This window comes from Salvelinus fontinalis, chromosome 5 (assembly GCF_029448725.1).
Source record: "Salvelinus fontinalis isolate EN_2023a chromosome 5, ASM2944872v1, whole genome shotgun sequence".
In the NCBI taxonomy this organism is placed as follows: domain Eukaryota; kingdom Metazoa; phylum Chordata; class Actinopteri; order Salmoniformes; family Salmonidae; genus Salvelinus; species Salvelinus fontinalis.
This window is the reverse complement of record NC_074669.1, coordinates 44,261,798-44,281,636: the sequence shown is the minus strand read 5'-3', so window position 1 is coordinate 44,281,636 and position 19,839 is coordinate 44,261,798. Positions and strand designations below refer to the sequence as shown.

At 41.4% G+C, this 19,839-nt stretch overlaps 1 protein-coding gene across 6 annotated transcripts in view; it reads right to left on the bottom strand.

Annotated features, from left to right (window-relative positions):
- The window catches only part of LOC129855643 (DENN domain-containing protein 1B-like), a 179,712-nt gene that overhangs the window by 91,426 nt on the left and 68,447 nt on the right, over nucleotides 1-19,839 (bottom strand). For 4 of the 6 annotated variants that reach the window (XM_055923522.1, XM_055923524.1, XM_055923519.1 and 1 more), the window contains 4 exons: nucleotides 14,547-14,616; nucleotides 10,245-10,325; nucleotides 2,868-2,921; nucleotides 2,475-2,585 (listed from right to left, as the gene is read on the bottom strand). In XM_055923522.1, the coding sequence (XP_055779497.1) occupies nucleotides 2,475-2,585; nucleotides 2,868-2,921; nucleotides 10,245-10,325; nucleotides 14,547-14,616 (316 nt within the window). Of the gene's footprint in view, nucleotides 1-2,474; nucleotides 2,586-2,867; nucleotides 2,922-4,651; nucleotides 4,712-10,244; nucleotides 10,326-14,546; nucleotides 14,617-19,839 lie in introns of all 6 variants that reach the window. The other 2 variants (XM_055923525.1, XM_055923520.1) reach the window with 2 other exon arrangements.

The following is a 19,839-nucleotide window of genomic DNA, read 5'->3' as shown; positions in this document are numbered from 1 at the left end:
GTGTGATGTTCACCAAGACAGGACCCTACAAACTAAAGAGTCTCTCTCCTGTCCGGGCTCAGAGTAACTGTGCTACAACTGCTCACCCACACCATTCTTTAACTGGTTTAGACTGGCCTGGGGGAGGAATAGGCAACATCAACAAACCTCAAACCTCAATTCTCAACTCTTCTTTTCTGCCTTTTCGCCAATCTTCTCTTTCCTCTTCTCCCCTCCCCCTCTCGCTAAGCTCATACACCTCACCACGCCCTCTACCCGATCCCTCCCTCTCCTCCCCTTCTTCTCTCCTCCTCACCTCATCCAAAGGAAGACACCCAATTACCTCTGCTCTGCTCTCTCTGTGTGTTGACAAAGGCCTGGTATCAGTGCAGAGCCACACAGGTGTGCCACTAACAGGTAGATGGCACTGAGACACAGAGAAAGAGGGCATCGCAGTAACACCAGGCCACCCTCACACACAGTCACATCCACCCCTGCACACACACAAAAACAAATCTGCAACAAAATAAAAATGGGGGAACAAAAACACAGGATACAGATGATGCGCTGACCACCAGCCACCATAAGAAATGTGGCTATAGGGACAAGAGAGGAAAGAAAGACAAAAAGCAGACATAGAACAAGAGATGGAAAGAAAGGTGACAGAGTGAGAAAGCAGAAAGAGAGACCGAAAGAGAGCGACTAGGAGCTAGAGAGAAAGAAAGCAACGGGAGACGGAAAGAGAAAGCAGGGGAGGTTGATAGACTAGAAGAAGTGGAGAGTGAAAAGTGAGAAGTAAGTTTTAGGGCCAAGGCGCTGTGCGGTGGTGAGGCAGGCAGGCAGCTAGCACTCAGGGCCGTGGTGGATGGATGGTCCTAGTTAGCATAATACTGACAGCATGATGAGAAGGCTGCTGTCAGGGGCCTGCCGACTGCCTACCGAGGGGGCCAGGGCCCGGCGAGGCCAGGGGAGGGGAAGATGAAAGACACGGGCCTCCCAGCTGACTAGTTAGAGGAGGCCTGATGCAGCACAATTATACGGCGGCATGACAAGCCTGCATGCTCGGCTGACTGCCTCGGCCATCGCACCGCACCACCACACGCCTTTCAAAACAGTGGTACCACTCACCTCCGGTCACAAAACAGCAATAAGTCAACTGATGCATTGTTGTACCATCATGATTTATTCCTTTGCTGTTGGGCGCTTGCAGGCATGCCGCCATGTTCTGCTACACTGGCACAGCGGGATCACTAGGGACCCTAACACACAGGCAGGCCCTCTGCCTGGAGCCCACATAATGTATGCAGTGTCTAGTCTCTCTCCCATGCTCTCTCTCCCTCTTCTTCTCTCCATTTCTATCTTTCTCTTTCCATTTCTCTCTTTCGCCATCTCTCAGAGGGACAGTGGTAGCAGGGGTCAGATGGAGGCCTAATCTCTCTCTTCTTTCTGCAAACTACTCTTTAAAAATAATGCCAGGGATGGACTACGAGAAACACAAACACACTACTAATAAAAAGGACAGCATTTATGTTTTGATTGATGGACGAAGGGAGGGATGGATGGAGAGATTTACAATAAAAGGCTTATGGGTGGTCTAACGATGGGCGTCGACATATAAGTTAAATAAACCTGAGGCAGTTTGTCTTGTCGCGACGCAAAATTGTAAATCATACAGAATATCACTTCCAGCCGTCTGCTAAGAAAACAGCCGTCACCCGTGGCTCTGATAATTTACACCCTGTAACCCCCGGAGTCAGTGGGCACGGCTGGGGCTCTTAGGGGCTGACATGCTGAGGGGTGGGGGGGAAGAGGTGAGTGGAGGAGAGAGGTGAAATTCTCTAGGGGTTGGGTAATTTTCTACACCTTCCCCGGACCCCTCCACTCCATCCTCAGGGAGACCTTGGGTTCCTCTCCCCACCCCGCTCCCCGGTTCCGCATTCCGGCCTGCAGGAAGATACCGGAGCAGAATGGTAGAGATAGGAGCGTGGATGACGTCACTCATGCTCTCCCTGTCATAAACATTTGGTTCTGCTGTCAGCCACAATGATAAGCACAGAGACAAAGACCTCTACAGGTACTACGGCAGAGATTTAAATGCCTAATAACTGATAATAAACTATGTAAGAGAGTTAGAGCGTCTAATAACTAATTATTTAGGGCTTGTCGGCCATTAAAACCCAGAAGCTTTAAGACAAACAGTCAAATATAATCCTGCCTTAGTGCTGGCTTTCCTACTTGTCAGAGACTGGAGATAGAGGAGCCGGATGACTGGAGGACCACTGAACTCTGTCCATGTGTGTGTGTCTGTGTGCATACATGCATTCAAGCTGTGAACGTTTAGATATTAAGTTTGATGTAGTGCTGTAATATTAATGAGGAATGCCATGTTTAATCAGAAACATAAACCCTGGTTAATATAATGTTCCTTTAAAGCATGAATCTGTACCATACTGTAGTGTAGTAGTAGTATAGTAGTATAATGAAGAGGTACTCACAGTGCTAAGCTTGCTTGAGGTAATGATGATGCGTCTTTCGTGCAGCATGCTGGCGTACAGATGCAGCATATTGTTGACGTCCACCGCCACAAAATACTCTGTCAGGTTCCTCTGGATTGGGAAAACAGAAGAGACAGGACAGTTAGTGACTTTATAACGACACACTTCTCTGAGCATTAGGGATGGCTCTTTCCTGCAAATCGAGGACGTAACCATTATTACAAATTCAGGTCATAGGTTTACGGTATTTCACAGAAAACTCAAATGGACAGCACTCACCAACTAAAAACATTTCAATGATCAATTTCATTCAAAATGCAATATATTTTGCGCTCTATTCGACAGGGTAAGATCTAGGTCTTGCACGCTGGTAAACCAGAAGGGTAGACTTACACTCTCGGGGATTGTGGGCAAGCCGTTGATATCTGGGGCTATGAAGTAGGAGTGCTGAGGAAACACAAAGTATACGGAGAGAAGACAGGGTCAGCAACGTAGCGCAGCACGCGACTCATAGAGTGATCTAGAACTCCTCTTTCTGTGGGAATTGTCAAGCTTCCGTCTGTACTGACATAGCTAGGAGGGCAGCACTGACACACACACAAACACACGCACGCACACACACGGCAGCCCTATACCCTATAGATTTAAGATTGAGCTCTCTGGTGGGAAACAAGGTCTTTATTTCAGCATTAAAGAAAGCACAAACACACACGGGTTGTTGAGAGGATCAGAGAGCTGCCTGTCTCACTTTGGGGGAGCAGAGCAGGTTGACTGTTTGGATCAAAGAGGCCTGGACGGCACAGTAACCACTCTTTACACTTTTTTTTATTTTTTTTATTTAACCCCTTTTCTCCCCAATTTTCGTGGTATCCAATCGCTAGTAATTACTATCTTGTCTCATTGCTACAACTCCCGTACGGGCTCGGGAGAGACGAAGGTCGAAAGCCATGCGTCCTCCGAGGCACAACCCAACCAAGCCGCACTGCTTCTTTAACACAGCGCGCCTCCAACCCGGAAGCCAGCCGCACCAATGTGTCGGAGGAAACACCGTGCACCTGGCCCCCTTGGTTAGCGCGCACTGCGCCCAGCCCGCCACAGGAGTCGCTGGAGCACGATGAGACAAGGAAATCCCTACCGGCCAAACCCTCCCTAACCCGGACGACGCTAGCCCAATTGTGCGTCGCCCCACGGACCTCCCGGACAGAACCCCACTCTTTACACTTTCAACTTCTCTCTCCCCGTCATGCTCTTCTTTTGATACTTTTTGACTTACACCATATGATGACAGACACACATACAAGTGCATGTGCACACTCATAAAATGAATTAACCCCAGCATTTTGCCTCCTTAGAAGAGCGCAGAGACAGAGAACCCATCGCCAAGCACTGGTCCAAAACTACAACACCCATAATCCCCCTCACCTGGGAAAAGTGATTTAAGCAATAGGCAAAACTACAGTCAGCCACAAACAACCTCTGATGACAATTCACCTAAATGAATGATGTAACCTAATTTGTAATTGCTGATGGCGATATTGTGCTTTATATGAGTCTGAGTCACTGTCACATTATTTGCTGCCTTGTCAATGTTCCAATGAATAATGTAAAATAATATGGATGCTGTCACCTCCAGGAATGGTGTCAGTGAGTAGCGTGATGTCTGACTGGTGCGTTATTGTCGCCTTATAAACCCACGGCACAGCACGATCATTGTATTCTCCTCAATTCAGTTCCATCAGTCCCAGGCCCTCACTGTGTGTTTGCTTATCTGTTGTTGTTTTTTTTTTCAATCGATGTTTATATAAAAACATGAAATGTGGGTTAACGGGAAAGGCATCAAGGAGACTTTCTGAGCACATTTGCCTTTGCTTTAAACATGCACCATAAAAAAATAGTTGAAATATGCAGAAAGAGAATACAGTAGCATGGAACAACATTAATCATTCACTAAGTTTGATTGTTTTCCAGAGGAGAAGAAACAGACACCAAGGCCCAGGATAGTTTGCTTTTGTGAGATTTAAAAAGATAGCCAGGCTTATTTGGCCAAATTGGAAAGCCTCAGCTCCCATGCGGTTATTGCAGCAGCAGCGGTTTAAAATTCCCCATCTCTTTCTCTCTCTCCCCTCCCTCCTTTTTCTCCCCGTTCTCTTGTTCACTCATTCTTCTCCTCCACTCACCGGCTGCTGGCTTGGTGCATCTCTCAGTACTTGCCCAGTGGCTATATGCAACAGCGCTGTCTTCACAGTGAAAGTGATAGAGAGCAAAACAGAGTTCACACTTGAAAGGGGACAATGATCCATCTTTTTTTCCCAAGGCTGTCATGATAAAAACAAAAATAACTTTTTGTGGAAGATTCTGCTTCATCAATTAAAAATCGAACTTGTATTTTCTACAGAAAGCAGTTGAACCCTAACCTCTCCTCTCGGTGTGTTCTCAATGAACCTTGGTAATGAAAAATAAAAGCATATTAAAAGCGTGCCAGACTAAAAATGACAGAATAAATTGTATTTCCCCCCTCATAAGTCAGCACAATTCCACTTGTTAACCTTTCTAAGCAATGTATTGATTACTTAATAAAGGCAACTGGAATTAATTGAACTGTGTAATTGTATAACCCCTAGAGACATTAGATATTACATTGAGAGAGGCTAGCTGATTTAATTAGTCTAAATAAAGAATAGCGGATCCTTATGGACAAAGACTAAAACCCAATACAGTAAAGTATGCATAATAACATAAATACAGAATTATATTTTAAACAATAGTTGCTTTTTTGGTAATTGAAAATTTTTGTTTTGTATACTACCCTCAAAGTACATTTCGGTTTCAAAACTATAAGTCCTACAAACACATGCTTAGTACTGGTAGAAAGGTAAGAAATGTGTGATTATGATAAAGGTGCCAAAAAACCTGAAATGTATGTTGTTGTTTTTTACATTGTCCCTATGTTGGGGAGTAAGATATTTGAAAGTCTAGCTTTCAAATAAAATATAGTACCAGTCAAAAGTTTGGACACACCTACTCATTCAATTATATATATTTTTTACTAATTTCTACATTGTAGAATAATAGTGAAGACATCAAAACTATGAACTATAAAAAATATATATATTTGAGATTCTTCAAAGTATCCACCCTTTACCTTGACAGCTGAGCACTTGTTGGCTGCTATTCATTCACTCTGCAGTCCTCAACTGAATTGAGATGGTTTGGGATGAGTTGGACCGCAGAGTGAAGGAAAAGCAGCCAACAAGTGCTTAGCATATGTGGGAACTCCTTCAAGACTATTGGATAAGCATTTCTCATGAAGCTGGTTGAGAGAATGCCAAGAGTATGCAAAGCTGTCCTCAAGGCAAAGGGTGGCTACTTTGAAGAACATCAAATATAAAATATATTTTGATTAGTTTAACACTTCTTTGGTTACTACATGATTCCATATGTGTTACTTTATAGTTTTGATGTAGAAAATGTAGAAAATAGTAAAAATAAATAAATAAACTTTTAATGAGTGTCCAAACTTTTGACTAGTACTGTTTGTCACCAATTACTGTTCCAAAATTTATATTTTTTAAAAATGTATTAAAAAAATAGATACTTTAACTTAATGGTGGCGCTCTAAACATGCGCAAACAGCCATTTAAAAAGTGCAGGGCTTGTGCAACGTGCCATGCTTTCATTTTTTTACGATTAGAGGAATGATCTATACTGATCAAAAATTGAAAAGCAACATGTAAAGTGTTGGTCCAATGTTTAAAGAGCTGAAATAAAAAAAATCCCAGATATATATTTTTTTATGTTAATTTCTCTACCATAAGCTGCCTCCAACAAATTTGACAGTACGTCCAACCGGCCTCACGCCTGCAGACCACGCCAGCCTAGGACCTCCACATCCGTCGTCTTCACCTGTGGGATCGTCTGACAGTGGGTGGGTGGATGCTGAGGAGTATTTCTGTCTGTAATAAAGTCCTTTTGTGGGGAAAAACTCATTCTGATTGGCTGGGCCTGGCAACCCAGAGGGTGGGCATGGCTGCCAAGTGGGTGGGCCTATGCCCTCCCAGGCCCACCCATGGCTGCACCCCGCCAAATAATGTGAAAGCCATAGCTAAGGTCTCATAAAATTATTGCAATTGACTAATTTCCTTATATAAACAGTAACTCAGTAAAATCGTTTACATTTTTGCATGTTGCGCTTTTATTTTTGTTCAGTACACATTAGAGGAGAAAGCGAAGTCTCTACCTAGCCAATGATGTACATATATCCCCTGTCTGATTCCGAGATCGTCCACTAGACAGCAGTAGGATATCACATGACTTCTATTGGCCACTTGAAACCAGTTGCGAGTGGTTTGGGTGGTGAGTCACTGTGCCAAAATGGCTGAACGGATTTTCAAGCCTGACATCTTAAAAAGACCTTAGCAACCAGGGAAATAAATAAATAAGACACGGACAGGTGAAGAAACTTCAAACCTCTTTTCCCATTCACTTTTCCTATTGTAAATGATGAGGTAGATCAATGGTGCAGGTGGAGGATGCATACAAGGTAATGTGGAAGGAGAAGGAAATGCATTGCTTTACAATGACCATCAGGGTATACCCTTTCCATGCATACTAAATGTTTGCACTTTTAGTGGATTGACCTACATTGCAAACTCTATGAATATGACCATATTGTGCATGATTTATGGCCAGCAGTAAAATTTGAGTTTGATTTCCAAAAAGACAAGGACTGTAGCTTTCAAATGATATGTCACGTTCAATTTTCTGACGAAAAATGTTGTGGTGGGAGTGCCCCCAAACTCGCTGGGAAATTTGCTGGACCCGGTACCAACCACTCAGAGTTTAACTTTATGGCTGCAGGGGCAGTATTGAGTAGCTTGGATGAAAGGTGCCCAGAGTAAACGGCCTGCTCCTCAGTCCCAGTTACTAATATATGCATATTATAATTAGTATTGGATAGAAAACACTCTGAAGTTTCTAAAACTGTTTGAATGATGTCTGTGAGTATAACAGAACTCATATGACAGGCAAAAACCTGAGAAAAAATCCAAACAGGTAGTGAGAATTCTGAGAGTGGTCGATGTTAAAGTCATCACCTATTCAATTCCCTGTAATATATGGATCTGTTTGCACTTCCTATGCCTTCCACTAGATGTCAACAGTCAGTAGAACGTGGAATGAAGCTTATGCTGTGCTGTGGGACCGGATGGGAGGTGTTTGAGTCAGTGGTCTGGCAGAGTGCCAGTTCCTGGTGACGCACATTCCTCATGATATCGCCATGCGTTCCATTACTTATAGAGACCGAAAAGAATGCTCCGGTAGGAACATTATTGGATATAGATGATAACAACATCCTGAAGATTGATTCTTTGCTAAGTTTGACCAGTTTATTCGACTTGTAATATAACTTTTTGAAGTTTACGTCCGACGTTTGCCTGGATCTGCGTGAGCGTTTGGACACGTGTACTACACATGCTAGAAAAATTAGCTAATTGGACATAAGTAATTGACATTATCGAACAAAACAACGATTTATTGTGGAACTAGGATTCCTGGCACTGCATTCTGATGAAGATAATCAAATCTAAGGGAATATTTATGATGTAATTTTGTATTTCTGTTGACTCCAACATGGCGGCTAATTTGGCTATTGTTCTCTGACAGATTATTTCACTTATAATTCACTGTATCACAATTCCAGTGGGTCAGAAGTTTCCTGTGCCTTTAAACAGCTTGGAAAATTTAGAAGCTTCTAATAGGCTAATTGACATCGAGTCAATTGGAGTTTTTACATTTTAAAATGTTTATTTCATCTTTATTTAACCAGGTAGGCAAGTTGAGAACAAGTTCTCATTTGCAACTGCGACCTGGCCAAGATAAAGCAAAGCAGTTCGACACATACAACAACACAGAGTTACACATGGAATAAACAAACATACAATCAATAATACAGTAGAAAAATCTATATACAGCATGTGCAAATGAGGTAGGATAAGAGAGGTAAGGCAATAAATAGGCCATGGTGGCAAAGTAATTACAATATCGCAATTAAACACTGGAATGGTAGGATGTGCAGAAGATGAATGTGCAAGTAGAGATACTGGGGAGCAAAGGAGCAAGATAAATAAATAAATACAGTATGAGGATGAGATAGATTGGATGGGCTATTTACAGATGAGCTATGTACAGGTGCAGTGATCTGTGAGCTGCTCTGACAGCTGGTGCTTAAAGCTAGTGAGGGAGGTAAGAGTCTCCAGCTTCAGAGATTTTTGCAGTTCGTACCTGTGGATGGATTTCAAGGCCTACCTTCAAACTCAGTGCCTCTTTGCTTGACATCATGGGAAAATCAAAAGAAATCAGCCGACCCCAGAAAAAAAATTGTAGACCCCCACAAGTCTGGTTCATCCTTGGGAGCAATTTCCAAACGCCTGAAGGTACCACGTTCATCTGTACAAACAATAGTACGCAAGAATAAACACCATGGGACCACGCAGCCGTCATACCGCTCAGGAAGGAGACGCATTCGGTCTCCTAGAAATGAACGTACTTTGGTGCTAAAAGTGCAAATCAATCCCAGAACAACAGCAAAGGACCTTGTGAAGATGCTGGAGGAAACAGGTACAAAAGTATCTATATCCACAGTAAAACGAGTCCTATATCGACATAACCTGAAAGGCCGCTCAGCAAGGAAGAAGTCACTGCTCCAAAACCGCCTTAAAAAAGCCATACTACAGTCTGCAACTGCACATGGGGACAAAGATTGTACTTTATGGAGAAATGTCCTCTGGTCTGATGAAACAAAAATAGAACTGTTTGGCCATAATGACCATCGTGATGTTTGGAGGAAAAAGGGGGAGCTTGCAAGCCGAAGAACACCATCCCAACCGTGAAGCACAGGGGTGGCAGCATCATGTTGTGGGGGTGCTTTGCTGCAGGATGACCTGGTGCACTTCACAAAATAGATAGCATCATGATCAGGAAAATTATGTAAATATATTGAAGTAACATCTCAAGACATCATTCAGGAAGTTAAAGCTTGGTTGCAAATGAGTCTTCCAAATGGACAGTGACCCCAAGCATACTTCCAAAGTTGTGGCAAAATAGCTTAAGGACAACAAAGTCAAGGTACTGGAGTGGCCATCACAAAGCCCTGATCTCAATCCCACAGAACATTTGTGTGCAGAACTGAAAAAGTGTGTCCGAGCAAGGAGGCCTACAAACCTGACTCAGTTACACCAGCTCTGTCAGGAGGAATGGGCCAAAATTCACCCAACTTATTGTGGGAAGCTTGTGGAAGGCTACCCGAAACGTTTGACCCAAGTTAAACAATTTAAAGGCAATGTTGCCAAATACGAATTAAGTGTATGTAAACTTACTCACTGGAAATATGAAAGAAATAAAAGCTGAAATAAATCATTCTCTCTACCATTATTCTGACATTTCACATTCTTAAAATAAAGTGGTGATCCTAACTGACCTAAGACAGGGAATTTTTATTAGGATTAAATGTCAGGAATTGTGAAAAACTAAGTTTAAATATATTTGGCTTAGGTGGAAGTAAACTTCCGACTTAAACTGTATCTCACTCCTATTCCTCCACTCTTCCTTATCCAAGCGCTCCTCTAACTCACTCTCATCTCGCCACTCTCTTTTCACGAACCCATCTGTCTCAACTATATCTCCCCTCATCTCCCATCACTATTCTCTCCTCCCTCCGTTTTCCCCCTCCCTCTTCTTTGCAGTGTACAGCACAAGTGGTCCCACTGTACTTACCACACTCAGGTTGACTGGGGTGAAGGGCTTTGGCACCGGCAGACTGTACAGTGAGTTCAGCATGTCATTCAGCTCATTCTCCTTAGAACACACCATAAATCACACTCAATAAGAATAATACAAATGTAAAACCATGTGTCATACATACACACAGATACTTATATATGCACACACACACACACACACACACACACACACACACACACACACACACACACACACACACACACACACACACACACACACACACACACACACACACAGTACCAGTCAAAAGTTGACACACTTACTCATTCAAGTCTTTTTCTTTCATTTTACTATTTTCTACATTGTAGAATAATAGTGAGATCAAAACTATGAAATACCACATATGGAATCATGTAGTTACCAAAAAAGTCAATATATTATATTTTATATTTAAATATTTTATATTTGAGATTCTTCAAAGTAGCCACCCTTTGCCTTGACAGCTTTGCACAGTATTGTCATTCTCTCAACCAGCTTCATGAGGTAGTCACCTGGAAAATATTGTTAAAAGTTAATTTGTGGAATTTCTTTCCATCTTAATGCATTTGAGCCAATCAGTTGTGTTGTGACAAGGTAGGGGTGGTATATAGAAGATAGCCCTATTTGGTAAAAAAACAAGTCCATATTATGGTAAGAACAGCTTAAATAAGAAAAGAGAAACGTCAGTCCATCATTACATGAAGGTCATTCCACACTGAAAATTTCAAGTTTCTTAAGTTTCTTAAGGTGCAGTTGCAAAAACCATCAAGCGCTATGAAAGGAAGGAAGACCCAGAGTTACCGCTGCTGCAGAGGACACGTTAATTAGAGTTACCAGCCTCAGAAATTGCAGTCAAAATAAATATTTCACAGAGTTCAAGTAACATACACATATCAAATCAACGTTTGTCACGTGCGCCGAATACAACAGATGTAGACCTTACAGTGAAATGCTTACTTACAGGCTCTAACCAATAGTGCAAAAAATGTATTAGGTGAACAATAGGTAAGTAAAGAAATAAAACCACAGTAAAAAGACAGGTTATATACAGTAGAGAGGCTATAAAAGTAGCGAGGCTACATACAGTCACCGGTTAGTCAGGCTGATTGAGGTAGTATGTACATGTAGATATGGTTAAAGTGACTATGCATATATGAAAAACTGAGTTTCAACATCAACTGTTCAGAGGGGTTTGCGTAAAAAAGGCCTTCATGGTCGAATTGTTTCAAAGAAACCACTACTAAAGGACACCAATAAGAAGAAGTGACTTGCTTGGGCCAAGAAACACGAGCAATGGATATTAGACTGGTGGAAATGTGTCCTTTGGTCTGAGTCCAAATTTGAGATTTTTGGATCCAACCATGTCGTTGTGAGACGCAGAGTAGGTGAACGGATGATCTCTGTATGTGTGGTTCCCACCGTACCTTGCTGTTGACACTGTCGTGATTTATTAAAAATCAAGGCACACTTAACCAGCATGGCTATCACAGCATTCTGCAGCGATACGCCCCATCCCATCTGGTTTGCGCTTAGTGGGACTATCATTTGTTTTTCAACAGGACAATGACCCTAAACAAACCTCCAGGCTGTGTAAGGGCTTTTTGACAAAGAAGGAGAGTGATGGAGTGCTGCATCAGATGACCCGGCCTCCACAATCACCCGACCTCAAACCAATTGAGATGGTTTGGGATGAGTTGGACCGCAGAGTGAAGGAAAAACAGCCAACAAGTGCTCAGCATGTGGGAACTCCTTCAAGACTGTTGGAAAAGCATTCATCATGAAGCTGATTGAGAGAATGCCAAGTGTGCAGAACTGTCATCAAGGCAATGGGTGGCTACCTTGAAGAATCTAAAATATATTTTGTAATACTTTCTTGCTTACTACATGATTCCCATATGTGTTATTACCTAGTTGTGATGTCTTCACTATTATTCTACAATGTAGAAAATAATACAAATAACGAAAAACACTGGAATGAGTAGGTGTGTCCAAACTTTTGACTGGTACTGTATATAACTTAACAACAAAACCAAAACACACAAAAATATAATCTGATATTGTATGTCAACTCATGAGCGATATGAAAAGGCGCTGACGGTGTGGCTGGCAAGTAGCTGGGAGCAGGGCGCTGGGACCTGGAAGCGGAGTGTGTGTTCCGCCGAGAGGCTAGAAACATCCGTCTGACACACAGCGTTTAACGAGCGGCGAGGATGCGGAGGTTAAGAAAAAGAGGCAGAGCGACGTGTCCGGCCACAGCAGAGGACTGTTACCCAGCGCTGATTTAGGACCTACTGTACAGGGGCTGGGGTTCTGATGTGTAGTTACCCAGAAGTCTGTGCTCCATAGAGAGATCAGGCTGGCCACCAAACAGGCACCGTCATCACACATCTTTTACTGGATGAACTCTGAATAATTTGTCTCGTTACTGTTATAATGATAAAGAGCACGGTATAATTGGAATAGAGGTTGCTAAGACATAATTACGTAGTCACTAAGACCGGTTACTAAGACAAAGAAAAAAGGTTCTTATCTATGAAAAATATTTTGGCTTCAGAGAATTTCTGTCTCTTCTGAATGCCAGTTTTCGATGGTGGAGCTTTAACATTAGTGTGTATGCCTGCGCGTGACTATGTGTGTGAAACGGTGTGTGTGTGTGTGTGTGTGTAAGAGAGTGAGTGAGTGAGAGAGAGTGTGTGTGATAGACAGTGAGAGAGTGTGAGATTGAACAGCCTCCTGTCACGAGAGGCTGAATGCTCACACGCATGGTCAGTAACCGGGCTGAGCCTGAGGAAACACTTAATTTACCACTGGCCCTAAACCCTCATCGCTACGGTCTCCCCTCGTCTGTCAACATCCCTCCATCGCCTTGCAACAGCAGGGTAAATATAAACCAAATCATGCACACCAACACTGCAGTCACCCAACATTTACACACACACACATACCTCATCTATCTCTTACCGAATCCCTCCCCTCTTTCACTCTCTATCTCTCTCTGCTTCAGAGCAGAGATAAAGATGAACATAGACATTTACACACAAGCAAAGGACTTATTATTTTACAGAAAATAGCATTTACACTTGTACTCTACTTTTGTTTTTCCTGAAAATGACATCTGTCAAAGAAATCCATCCATAAATTAATTTACAGTACTATACTTCAGTTCAAATCAAATACAGTACTGTGTCTGTGAAATAAAGAGATTGACATTTTAGAGGGATAATATAAGAGATTATTGTGTATATATGAATATGTAAAATATATTACAGAGTAATATATATATATATATATATATATATATATTACAGAGTAATATATATATATATATATATATATATATATATATATATATATATATATATATATATATATATATATATATATATATATACACATATATATATACACACATATATATATACACATACACATTATACAATAAATACATATGCATAAAAAATACATTCAAGATGCTAAAAGCAGGAGAGCAGGCTAATGACCGCCTGTGATCTGATTGGTTGAAGTGTTGCGTGACATGCTCTGTTTCCTGTACCCCCTGAACCTGCGCCTGTGTGTGCGACCCTTCACCCCTCTCTCAGCATAGTAGCTTTGAGGAAGCAAAGCTACATGACAGCACACTGATGGTACTCCTTAGTCCCAGCTCCCAACCGCTCCCTTCCTCTCTCTGTCTCCCTCTCCCCCTGTTCGCTCTCGCTCCTTTCTCGCGCTCTGGTATAAACACTGCCTCATCAATTCCACTCTACGCTAGCTGCATATTTTTCCCATTTCTTTTATACATTCCCTGAACTTCTTTCCCTCTGTTACTGAAATAGTTTGTCAAAGTGTGTGTGTGTATTCCTAAACTGTTTGTTGTTTTCCAGTAAATCATCAGGAGTTGACTTCTAGCTCTAAATCAGCGTTTGGTCTGTGAAATGTCAACATCGCTGCCTCAAACTCAGAGCAAGCCAAGCCTGATTCTCTCTCCCCCAGCTCAGCCCCATTTACAAACAGACAGAACAATGCTAACAGCTTACAACAACATGGCTCTCACAACCAGCTACTGTACATACAACCTTAAACTGCTACTGTGTGCAAAACAAGATCATGCCCAACAGAAGCTGATGAAAAGTAGCGTACTAGTCCATTGTTGGTTGGTGACTTCTGCCACATGACGGGAACAAAATAAATTTCTGGAAAGTTTTTGATTTCTTGTACCTCAATATCAGGTTTGTTAACCCTGAGTCTTATTAAATGTCCTAAAGGAGGTACTGTACAGAGATATGAAGGCCGTATCACCTGGTTTTTGGTTAGGTGATCTGCTAGTGTGTTCAGGAACTTGTAGTAGATCTCAAACCAGGGGAGATAACTGCAAGAGAGAAAGAACACAAAATACACGTTTACAATCAATCCAGAATTCTAATTAATATCCTACTATTTTGCTATATTTCACAATAAAAACACAAATATTTAAATTCAATTGTTGTATTTTTTTTTTACAGACAAAGTAGACTATGGACACAGCCATGTATAGCCCGCCTACTATGGTTAAAAGTAGATATATAGGTCTACAATATACTGTAAATACTGTCTAATACTATGTAATTACGACATTCTTCGTATTTTGGGCTATTTGCAGGGGAGGTAGAGAGGCAGGCTTTAGTCTAAAGGCGGTGGGTTGGGGAGGTAAAGACGGGAGGTAGAGACTGGCTTTAGTTTCTTCAACCCAACATGACTGGGCCAACGAAAGCTGTGGTAGAGGAGGACGAGGAGGGATGCCATGGTTTACAAGCATACCGATCCCAGATGCACAGCCCAGGCTCAGCCCAAGCCAACACACAGAACGCACAGAAAGAAAAGCAATACCCACTGCCCCTTTTCACTTTCTTTCTCTCTCTTTCCCACCCCTTATTTACATTTTAAAATAGACATTCCTTCTGGTTTTTCCTTGTCAAATTAATGTTAAATAAATAAATAAAATGAACAACAAAAAAATATTATGCTGTAGTGTTTGTGTTATAGCTAATCACAAAATACACCCACCAGAAGCCAAATGCATCTGCAACATGGCTTTCTTTATACGGTTGACATATTCTTGGCGGAGTTAGTTGACTTCCTTTTGAGGTGGAATTTGGCCAACATTTTGTTTTGGCTTGAAGGTTGCTCAGAAGAGAGAGAGAGCTCAGTGCATGTATAATGTTATGCAATCAAATAATACAAATGTGGTGAGGTATCAAAGTGAGGCATTGCATAATGACGTTGGATTATGTCCCATTTATCATTCATCATTTAAAATAAAAAAAATGCTTTATTAACTTTCATTAACTGAATGAAGGTGAAATATAAGAACAAAGAAATGAATGAATATTGTCAAAATGAAACTTACACTAAACAAAATGTGCGGGCATGCCGCATTAACAAAAGTCACTTGTTAAATTGAAATGGCTACCTGGCTGAAATGGCGAACAAAAATTCACCACACAAAAAAAATCACAATGAAACTTTAATGAAAATGTGTGTATGTGTGAGAGAGACTTTTATTAGCCAGGGAAGTCCTGTAGAGGGAGACAGGGGGATACTGGGTAGTTCTCAGGGCATGGGTCACTGGCTGCTCTGCAGACTGGAATTAACACACAACAAGGAAAAAACAATAAAGTCAACCTAATGCAAATGTTCATATCACTAAATCTGCAAGGGGGCCAATGACACGGCGGTTCCCAGGCAAGTGCAGCCAAGCACACCAATCAGAGGGCCTGAGTGACCATTAACCTGAAACAATCAGCTTCTTAACATGTCAATATTTTGACGTCCGCATGAACAGCTCACCGTAATCAGGTCACACTCTGCAAACCCAAATGTAACATGCATGTGTGAACTATAAAATTCACATGCTGGCTGGACATTAAAAATAAATAGGCAGTTGATATATCTATGGCATCTAGGCAGGGATGGGATCTAGGCAGGGATGGGCAAAAATTACAATGACTAAATACCCTAAAGATCAATGTATCAAAATAAATTATAAAACACTTGAATTGTTTTTAATTCAAATACATGTATTTTGTATTTTAAAATACAGAAATACATTAGCAAGTAGCTGGCCCAAACAGCAACGACATTCTCAGTAAAGGTTAAAGAAACTTTTTACTTGCTACGACTGTGATATGTTGTTCTTTATCTACTTTAGTTGAATTCACTGACTGTAAGTCACTCTGGATAAGAGTGTCTGCTAAATGACCAAACTGACCAAAATGAACTGCAAAGAACACTGGTTATTGTTATTGGCCTTGTTTCGAGGTCATGTCTAGATGGGATACAGCTTAACCTCATTCTCCTAACCTGCTACCCTAATTATCTTAACCTGCTGCGTAAGTACTCCGAAACCTGTTACAGAAAAGTATATTTTGACAAAACCTGTATCCCTTCTAGACAAAACCTTGTTTCGGGGCGGAGATCATTAGAATAATACTCAGCATGCTCCATTTTTGTAAACACGTTTATATTTAGTTCATTTAGCAGTGCCATCAGACTTCTGTTACCAATGCAGGGTGAAGGTGGGAAACAAAATGGTGAACCACTATAAAAAAAATGGTGAACCACTATACAAATGGTATAGAAAAGTATTTTGGTAGTTCAGCTCAGTGTATTCCAAATGACAAAATACTTAGAAGTAATTCAGATTCATATAACAGAAACATTGCCCATTTCATTGTAGACGTGTTGAAGTTTATTTTCAACATTAAAAAGGGAAGAAAAATCAATACAACCAAATTAATCCATACATTTTCAAAAAATTCTGAACAGGTCATTGAAACAAAGACCAGTCATTATCAGTCTCATCAGGTTCTTTGTTTACAAAGCCAGGCTGGACACTAATCCTTCACATATCCTCCTCTCTCTCTGTCCAGTCAGGCCTCACACACTGATTGGTGCATGTTTTTGTATAAAACTGATTATTATTTCTGAGCTATTTCCTGTGGTACAGTATGTGTTTCTTTTTTCTAAAATGAAGCGATTTAAGAAATCACTGCTCCTCTCCTCAGTTAGCAGCTTAGGTCTGTTTGTGCTTCCTAAATCCCCAGATAGAGAGACATCCATCAATGTGTGTGGAGACCCGGCTATCTCTCCAGCTGTTTTAAAACACACACATCACTCAAAGTACTGGATACTCCCGAGTAAACCAGTTAAATCTATGGCCAACTCACAAACCCTCCAACTGTATCTCCTACCACAACATAACCCCTCAGACTGTATCCCCTACAGCAGGGTTTCCAAAACTCTGTTTTTTCCCCCTAGCACTACACAGCTGATTCAAATAACCAACTCATCATCATCAAGCTTAGATTATTTGAATCAGCTGTGTAGTGCTAGGGCAAAAACCAAAACGTGCACCCAGAGGGGGGGGGGGGGGGGGGCAGGACCTGCCATACAGTGATGGGGAGTAGTAAACAACATATAGTTCAACTTGTAATTTAATTACATTTTGATGAGCTTGGTGGTAGTTGAACTAAATTCATATCTTTGTAGTGTTTTCAGTAGTTAATAACATTTTTTGCCATGTACTGGTCTAGCTAACGACAGGAACTACACGCTACTTTTTGACTAAAATAAAATATGGGTAAAGAACGCATGCATTTCCTTTCTTTTTCGGCATCAGACCTGCCCAATTATCACTTCAAACATTCTGTCAACATCTGACTCCAATGTTCTTGCAATTTAAGATTTAGATATGATAGTTTTTCACAAAGTCCACTGAATAAAAATATAAACGCAACATGCAACAATTTCAAATATTTCACTGAGTTACAGTTTATATAAGCAAATGCGTCAATTGAAATAAATAAATTAGGACCTAATCTATGAATTTCACATGACTGGGAATAGAGACATGCATCTGTTGGTCACAAAAACATGAAAAAAAAGGTAGGGGCGTGGATAAGTCAGTATCTGGTGTGACCACCATTTGCCCCATGCAGTGTGACACATCTCCTTCGCATAGAGTAGATCAGGCTGTTAATTGTGGCCTGTGGAATGCTGTTCCACTCCTCTTCAATGGCTGTGCGAAGATGCTGGATATTGGCGGGAACTGCAACATGCTGTCATCCACGTCGATCCAGAGCATTACAAACATGCTCAATGTGTTTGTGACATATCTGGTGAGAATGCAGGCCATGGAAGAACTTGAAAATTTTCAGCTTCCAGGAATTGTGTACAGATCCTTGCGACATGGGGCCATGCATTATCATGCTGAAACAAGAGGTGATGGAAATGGATGAATGGCACGACAATGGGCCTTAAGATCTCGTCACGGTATCTCTGTGCATTCAAATTGCCATTAATAAATGCAATTGTGTTTGTTGTCCGTAGCTTATGCCTGACCATACCATAACCCCACCGCCACATTGACATCAGCAAAACGCTCGCCCACCATACACATGGTCTTCACACGACACCATACACATGGTCTGTGGTTGTGAGGCCAGTTGGACGTACTGCCAAATTCTCTAAAACAACGTTGGAGGGGGCTTATGGTAGATAAATAAACTTTCAATTCTCTGGCAAAAGCTCTGGTGAACATTCATGCAGTCAGCATTCCAATTGTGCACTCCCTAAAAACTTGAGACATCTGTGGCATTGTGTTGTGTGACAAAACTGCACATTTTAGATAGTGGCCTTTTATTGTCCCCAGGTGCACCTGTGTAATGATCATGTTGTTTAATCAGCTTCTTCATATGCCACACCTGTCAGGTGGATGGATTATCTTGGCAAAGGAGAAATGCTCACTAACTTGGACGTAAACAAATTTGTGCCCAAAAATGTAGAAATCATATTTTTGTGGTTATGGAAAATTTCAGGGATCTTTTATTTCAGCTCATGAAACATGGAATCCACACTTTACATGTTAAGTTTATATTTTTGTTGAGTGTAGTTTGGATGACGTTAACTAAAGTTACTTTGAAAAAGTAGTTAAGTAAACTATATGTTTACGGGTAGCTTTATTGCAGTTTAACTTCTTCCAGTGTGAAGTAACTGGTAGCTTGGTAAACTATATTTTCATAGTAGCTTCCCCAACACGGATCCCTACCACAAAACAACCCGACTGTATCCTCTACACACAACACAAACCCGCAGACTATATCCCCTAACACAACCCCGTCGACGGTATTTCCTGACGACTAATCCTGAATTTAATTTAGTTGCTTGATCAAATACCTCCATGCATCAATCTGAACCTGCTAATCCTATAAGTTGTGTGTGTGCTGACATCAAAATAAAGTGATTCATGTTTCGTGTAGGCTGGCACTGGACAAAGCCATAGTTTTCTGGGAGCAATCAGAATGGTTTGAATGTGTTCGCATTCAAGAAGTTGATGGGGAGGAAGCAAATCCTCAATTCCAGAAATGTTAGTGGGCGAGACGCTTGGCCGAAGCGATGTGGATTGGTAGCCAGGCAACAGACTGTATCCCCTAACACAACACAACCCCTTAGAGACTCTCCCATCTACACATAGATGGGCAGAACAGAAGATATAGGCTAGATGTGGTCAAATCCTTTTCGTTATGTCTTAATTCTTAAGACTTATATTCTCTAA